At 45.7% G+C, this 7,852-nt stretch overlaps 1 protein-coding gene across 1 annotated transcript; it reads left to right on the forward strand.

Annotated features, from left to right (window-relative positions):
• The first annotated feature begins 3,540 nt into the window (after window positions 1-3,540).
• Window positions 3,541-7,441, forward strand: LOC149812126 (glutamate decarboxylase 1-like). Its single transcript, XM_089992846.1, has 6 exons — window positions 3,541-3,659; window positions 3,765-3,969; window positions 5,627-6,042; window positions 6,145-6,398; window positions 6,528-6,580; window positions 6,695-7,441. Exons 1-6 carry the CDS (start codon window positions 3,574-3,576, stop codon window positions 7,181-7,183), a joined length of 1,503 nt encoding a protein of 500 aa, XP_089848972.1. The 5' UTR covers window positions 3,541-3,573; the 3' UTR covers window positions 7,184-7,441.
• The last annotated feature ends 411 nt before the right edge of the window (window positions 7,442-7,852 follow it).

Below are 7,852 nucleotides of genomic sequence, written 5' to 3' on the forward strand. Positions count from 1 at the left end.
AAATCGAAAACAATTACACAGTGAGCAGAGGAGGATATTCCGGCGAGATTTATGGTGGAATTTCTTCTCTTCGTGGCCTGAAATTAGATTTACTCGTCGGAAAAAAAGCAAAAGCTTCCGGCGAATTTAACGGACTGAGTTCTTCAGACCGTTGCCGTAACCTGCACAGACCCATCGGAAAGCTGACGAGGTTTCCAGCGAAGGGGGGGGGGACTTCTTCTCTCCGCGACCGGAATTGAGACCTACTTTCTTGATCATGAAGCCTCGAGGCTTACGCCTCACTTCATAACATGCTCAACGCCTTGCTTCGCCTCATCGCATTTAACAACATTGTATTTTCGCACATAATGCATTAAAATTTCATATCTCAAAAACACACACATATATATATATATATATAAAAGAAGTATGCTATGTTCCGAATTATGATCCTTAGCGAACAGGCCATGTTAAACCTTTTTTTTTTTTAGAGAGAGAGAACAGGCCATGTTAAACTTAAAAATATCTATTTGATTCAATACAGCTTGCAACTGTACTATCAATAGTAATAAATATACATCCACAGACAGACGGACAAATGAAATAATGTCAAAATTCCCTTTTTCTTAATCCGCGACTCGGTGTTGGCAAAACCTCGGCTCACAAGGTTTTAGTCTTTTAGAGAATGGCCCTGCTGTTACTTTGGCATCAAACCCACATGTCCCATTGTTTTACTTTTTTAAAGTGGGAATTTTTGTTTTTTCCAAAACACAAAGACTTTGTTTGAAGCAAGAGTAAAGCTAGTCTGGCAGTAGTAGTTAGTGCACGTCACTTCGTTGGGACGTTGCAAGTTCGAATCCCAATGATATGGATGCATAACTGGTAGGGGTCTGCCTGACTCCAGCTTTCTGTGTGGAAAAACCAAAGATGGCAAAGCGTGCAGTTGAAATTTCGAAGGATGCAGGTTTGTAAAATTTCCACCGATACACGTTAGTCTCGGCTCAAGCAAATTCTCTGCCAAACAAGTCTGCGTTATTCTAGGCAGCGAAATTCTCATTGGTCAATGAAAATCAAATTGTTGGGAACCTTCCAAACACATCTAGGCTAGGGATGGCAGTGGACCGGGAGAAAGCGGGGCCCTGCCCCGCCTCGCCCCGTTTGGACCGGGGATGAAGGGTATGAAACGGGGATGGAGGCAGGGACGAAGGTTAAAATCCATCCCCGTCCGGGGGTGGAGGCGGGGATGGAGGTGCACTTTTCCCCACCCCGCCCCGTCCCCGATTCCCGCCTCATCCCCGCCCCAACCACTTTTCCCCGCCTCATCCCCATTTGAACCGGGGATGGAGGACATGAAACAGGGATGAAGGCGGGGGTGGAGGATAAAATCCATCCCCGCCCGGGAGGCGGGGCGGGGGTGGAGGATAAAATCTTGAGGCGGGGCGGGGGTGGACACCTTGTCCCCCGCCCCGCCCCGCCCCACTGCCATCCCTAATCTAGGCCGAGCCTAAAGTGTAGGCTAACAGATAACCCTGAACCAGGCGGTCATGTCTATTGGCTGATTTAATAAGTCATAGGGTAGGTGTTATCTCAAAAAAAATCATAGGGTGGATCCAAAGTTCCACGTGTTTACCACCTTTTTGACGGTTCAAATGCCAGAAGACAGGTGACAAATGAAGAACCCAAAGATCAAGCCTCCATCATCTCGTGCTGCCAGGCTTGCAATGTTAGGCTACCTCTCAGGATCAATAACTATAGGGGGGTGTCAATGGTTTATCCGGACCTAACCCTAAAAGGTCCAGGTACGGTGACAAATAAGAAGACCCTATTAAGACCCGGGTTCGGACTTGAAGATCCGATTAATACGTAGACCCGGGTATAGTTTGTGAAATTTTACAACGGACCCAGGATGTTCTGATTAAGACACACCATTTTTCAGCGTAAAAATAATGAAAAATATTATTTTACCGGTATCTTTTGGGCCTGGTTCATGTAATTTTTATCGGGTTCGAGTGTGGTTTCCTTTATAGTAGAGCTGATTAAACCTCGGTCTGAACCCAATATCATACCCAAAAATCTGGTCCAAGTCTCGTTTCACCTAAGTTGAGCCAGAAATCTGAATTAGAGTGGGCATTTATTTTTTGCAAATCCAACCATGTGGATGTGCTTGGCATGTTGAATTTGCTAATTAGAATCAACCATTGGATAATGTATTTTTAATAAAAAAAAATATGATTTTTGAATGCTTGAATATCTATGAAGATTATGAACCATTGATTTTAAAAGCTTAAAAAATCATTTTTATGCATCAAAATCGGATGATGATTCTTATAAATCAAATGTTATAGATCACATCTCTAAGGTTTGATTCAATAGAAAAAGAACGAAAAGTCTATAAAAATAGCTGTTCACACTTAGTTATCATATTTTAGTGATTTTAAAAGCTTAGTTATCATATATATATATATATATATATAAAGAGAGAGAGAGAGAGAGAGAGAGAGAGAGAGAGGGTTTCCGGTGGAGAGGCCCATGATTTGGGTTAGAGTGGGCACTGTACACCTTGACCCAAGCCCTTTCGCGGAAGATTTCAGGGTCAGGGTAGGCACTTTCCCACCCTCATCAGCATGTGGCTCCGCTGCTGCCTGGGTCTGAACCAAACCCAACCCAACCCCTTGACACCCCTATCAAAAACTAACCACGTTGGCTCTGTCTGCCCTAATTACAGTAATTTATGTCAGCGGTAAAACTTTATAGGCTTACTCCTTGCTTTCGGAGAGCTTGATCAAGGAGTGATGTTTATGAGATTTGAACTTAGGTCCTAAACCACCTGCCCAACGACCTAGATCCTGTCTCACTATGCCAAACCCCTTTCTAGTATTATGCTTTTGATTTTTTTTTTTTTTTGAATTTATAATCTGAAGAAAGCGCATCCCAAACGAAGACTTTGTTTGTGCTGGCTCTGCCTTCCATACCTACGGTCGTTGTTCTGGTAACTCCGAGACTATGACCCTGCTTTCAGTAGAGATGCGAAGCCCATAAAAATCGAACCTAGACTGCCCTCCCCCCTTTAACAGCCAAGGCCCTTACCCCCACTACGCCAACCACTGTTTGCACGTCACAAGGTCGTCCGAATTAGTCGAGAATCTCGAGATTTAAGTTTTCGGAAAAGGCAAGACCGGTCAAATGGGCAGTGGTGTGAGCATTGATTTCGTACACAAACCCGGAAACCTAGGGAAACGGGGACTTTATCCATACTTATTCCCAGTATAAAAATAGGTCACCATCGCCACGGGTCAAGGAAAAAATATCCACCCCGAATAAAAAAGAAGGAATTCACCCGAAGGAAGTCAGTAGTCGGGACCCTCGATGTCGGCGTCCGTCCGAAGGAGGGAACGGTGGTTTTTCTGAAACGAAGCAGCCGGTAATCCAACCTTAGCCCCTGACCCCCCCCCCCCCCCTCCATCCTTTGTATAAATATCCACCTCGCTCCTCAACCTCTCAAACCCAACCAAGTTCGTCCTTACTGATCTAATCATCTCTCTCTCTCTATCCATTCTATTCCGGTTCTCACCGGAAAACCACTATCTGTAAATCATGGTTTTGTCCAAAACCGCTTCGGAGTCGGACGAGTCCGTCCACTCCACCTTTGCTTCACGATATGTCCGAACGTCGTTGCCGAGGTCTCTCTCTCTCTCTCTCTACGTAGAATTGTGTCATGGGAATCGAGAGAAGTGAATGCTCAGAGAGGTTCTGAAACTTTCTGTCTTGTTGGTTGTTTGAATCAGGTTCAGGATGCAGGAGAACTCGATACCGAAGGAGGCGGCGTACCAGATAATAAACGACGAGCTGATGCTGGACGGGAACCCTCGGCTGAACCTGGCGTCGTTCGTGACCACTTGGATGGAACCCGAGTGCGACAAGCTCATCATGGCCGCCATCAACAAGAACTACGTCGACATGGACGAGTATCCCGTCACCACAGAGCTCCAGGTTTAACTCCCCTTCTTCGATGCCTCCTTTCTCCTTTCTCTCTCCCATCGACCACAAATTAAAACATCATCTTCTCGTAAGATGCAGGATGTGACACACGGCAATGTTCCCGGAAAATTGTGAAAGCTAAGCCAACGGTAGGTTTTGAGTTAAGGAGGTGCTGACGATTCGGAAGTAGGTCGGCCAGAGACATTCTGGATTGTTGATGGCCGACTTACTCCGGTTTGGCCTGCCTGCAATCCTGCTCATTATTTTTTTAGCTTCAAGTAAAATCAATCCAAGCTCAAGCTACACCAAGCTTGGCTTGGTTCTGCTTTATTAAACTTGTTCTAAATAAATAAGACACCCACAAAAAGAATTTTCTTCCCTTTTAATTTCCAAATAAATGTGATAGTTGAATAGTTCTCTCAAGCAACACCAAGCTAAAGCTTGGTTCTGCTTTGTTAAACTTGTTCTAAATAAATAAACAAGACACCCACAAAAAGAATTTTCTTCTCTTTTAATTTCCAAATAAATGTGATAGTTGAAAAGTTTTATCACCTGATGTCATCTTCTGTTCTGAAAACCTCTCTTCTCTCATATAATTTCTCCCTCTAAAGTTGTGCCATAAGCTCATCTTAAAAAGGAGAGAGAGAGGGAGAGAGTATGGGGACGCATGGGTAATATCTTTGCTTTCTTCCTATTTGCTGTATAATGTGACATGGCACACTCTCTTTGGTATGGATCTTGTGAACTGTTATGTTTAAAATGAAGACTCTAATCATCAGCCCATTTGAAGTCAATAAAGTCGGTAAGCTCACGAACAAGACCGACTCAATTACCAGCTTGACTGCGTCGGCTCGAGGCACACTCGGGCTTGATCTTGATATTTTTTACAAACTTCAATAATTAGGCCCGGAGGTGTTGTGGGGCCCAGGGCATGGCTAGTCAGCTTGACAAGGCTGTGCCTGTGCTGTCGTATGTATATGCGTTAATAATGATGGCATCTCATATTCATTCTATTATGTGACAGTATCTTATAAAATATACTTCTATATTATATAATTATGTCTTCCATTCCCATAGACGGTGCACGTGGGGCCCCCTTGAGCATTTTCCCATAGACGGTGCACCGTTTTGGTGTGGAAAATGTTCCCTTCGCGCAGGCACCACAGCATGTAGTCGTTTGGCCATTGTGGTTCCTACCAAAGCACATAAGTCTCATTTTACTGTTGGCTTTCTTTGATTTTTCCAATCAGGACGTTTTGATATGATCAATCTTTTCTTTTGAACGTGATAATCGATTTGGATGTCACCCATGGGAGTACTTTTCAAGGCTTTTTTATTTTTTATTTTTTTTTATGAAGAACGGGGAACCATCTTTGTGGCCAAGTCTGCCGACTTACTGTCGCTTTCCCGTTCACCCCTTGCCTTCCGATGGGTCACTTGCTTTGGCTGAACAAAGGATAATCAAGGGTTTATATCTTGCTCTCATTAATCAAAGAGGATTGACACATATGGGAATGTAACCCTGACCACCCGTTTAGTGGCCAAGCCCAAGACCCCTTCAACTGCACCAAAGGCTTTAAGGCTGATGCTTGCTTGAGAGAGAGAGAATTTGTGCCGCTCACTCTTATTTCTTTTGGCTGTTAAAACGAAAAGTTTGATGGTATTGTAGAATCGGTGTGTCAACATGATCGCTCATCTTTTCAACGCCCCACTCGGAGAGTCGGAAGCAGCGGTCGGTGTGGGGACAGTGGGGTCATCGGAAGCCATCATGCTGGCGGGGCTGGCCTTCAAGAGGCGGTGGCAGAACAAGATGAAGGCGGAGGGAAAGCCCTACGACAAGCCCAACATCGTGACTGGGGCCAACGTTCAGGTGTGCTGGGAGAAATTCGCCCGCTACTTCGAGGTGGAGCTCAAGGAGGTGAAGCTGAGGGAGGGCTACTACGTGATGGACCCCCACAAGGCCGTCGACTTGGTGGACGAGAACACCATCTGCGTCGCCGCCATCCTCGGCTCCACCCTCAACGGCGAGTTTGAAGACGTCAAGCTCTTGAACGACCTGCTCACTGAGAAGAACAAGGAGACTGGGTGAGCCAAGCCCTTTTAATATCACCCGAAATTGGTGATATCGATTTTATACTGCACACGTGTCCTTCATTCTCTGACTTAATGAGTTTTGGTTCGTGTCAGGTGGGACACTCCCATCCATGTGGATGCCGCTAGTGGTGGCTTCATTGCTCCGTTCCTGTACCCGGACTTGGAATGGGACTTCCGTCTGCCCTTGGTCAAGAGTATCAACGTCAGCGGCCACAAGTATGGGCTCGTCTACGCCGGCATCGGTTGGGTGGTCTGGAGGAGCAAAGAGGACCTGCCGGAAGAGCTCATCTTCCACATCAACTATCTGGGTGCCGACCAACCCACCTTCACCCTCAATTTCTCCAAGGGTATTGCACCATTAACTTGACTCGCTAGCGCTACTGGGTTTGGACATGTGCTGGGCTGGATCGTTCAGGTCGGTCTAGTCGCGTAAATATCCACAACCGATTAAATGGGTGTCGTTGTTGAATTTGCAGGGTCGAGTCAGGTGATCGCTCAGTATTACCAGCTCATTCGTCTTGGTTTTGAGGTGAGCTTATTCCAATCCCTGTTTTTCATATTGGTTACCTGTCCGTAATGAGTTTTCCCTTTGGTCCCGATCAAAGTTCGGACTCTTTGACACGGTTTAATACATGATGGGCAGGGGTACAAGAACGTGATGGAGAACTGCAGAGAGAACGCTATCGTGCTGAAGGAAGGGCTGGAGAGGACGGGGCGCTTCAACATCGTGTCCAAGGACAATGGCGTCCCGCTTGTGGCCTTCTCCCTCAAGGACAACCGCTACCACGACGAGTTCGAGGTTTCCGACTACCTGCGTCGGTTCGGGTGGATCGTGCCCGCCTACACGATGCCGCCCGACGCGCAGAGCGTGACGGTGCTGCGCGTGGTCATCCGGGAGGACTTCAGCCGCACGCTGGCCGAGCGCCTCGTCATGGACATCGAGAAGGTGCTGCACGAGCTCGATGCTCTCCCTTCGAAGCTGCTCACGGCCAAGATCTCCATAAACTACGAGGAGAAGCGTAACAACTTCAAGGTGGTGGTGAAGAAGAAGTCGGCCATCGAGACACAGAGGGAGATCACCGACATCTGGAAGAAGTTCGTCATGCAGAGGAAGACCAACGGCGTTTGCTAACAGTAGCCAGCCAGCAACACCCTTTCCTCAACCACTCCATGCCTGGTCATAGAATGATCAATCTTTTGTTTTCTTCTTTTTTTTTCCTCTCATGTTCACCCTCCTTTTCAAATTTTGGGGTCAACCAGTTTTATTAATCTTCCAGGTTTTCGTTCACGGATTTGACATTTATGTAATTCTTTGGTTTGTCGGCATGGTTATTGTTAGTTCAATGAAAGAAAATGAAAATGAAAAGCAAGGAAAGGATTATATATTGAATTGATCATTACTTAAGGCTGTTTGGTTAGCTCTTTGAAGCTCATTGCATTCTCATCTCCCAAACCCGACCTTCCAAATAACAGGGTGGATTGGTGAACTTGGTGAGGTCCATCGAAACCCCATCTTCACTATTAACCTCCCAACAGAGTCGTAGGTGCGTTTGTGCAAATGATGAATTAGCAAGAGCATGATAGAGATAAGATCAGAGAAGATCCGTCTATCCTTTATACACATGTAGAATGCTCAAATCAAGGGTCTAATGAGCATGATGATAACTATTCTGATAGGGAAGGCTCAAATCAAGGACCTATGAGATGGACTTTAAGAGAGCTTATCTAGAAGATAGGAAAATCATGGATGACAAGGGTAGCAAATCTCTAAATGTTACAAAAAATCAAGAGACTCCAGTAA

The sequence above is a fragment of the Nuphar pumila genome, chromosome 17 (assembly GCF_984573655.1).
Source record: "Nuphar pumila chromosome 17, dmNupPumi1.hap1.1, whole genome shotgun sequence".
Taxonomy (NCBI): domain Eukaryota; kingdom Viridiplantae; phylum Streptophyta; class Magnoliopsida; order Nymphaeales; family Nymphaeaceae; genus Nuphar; species Nuphar pumila.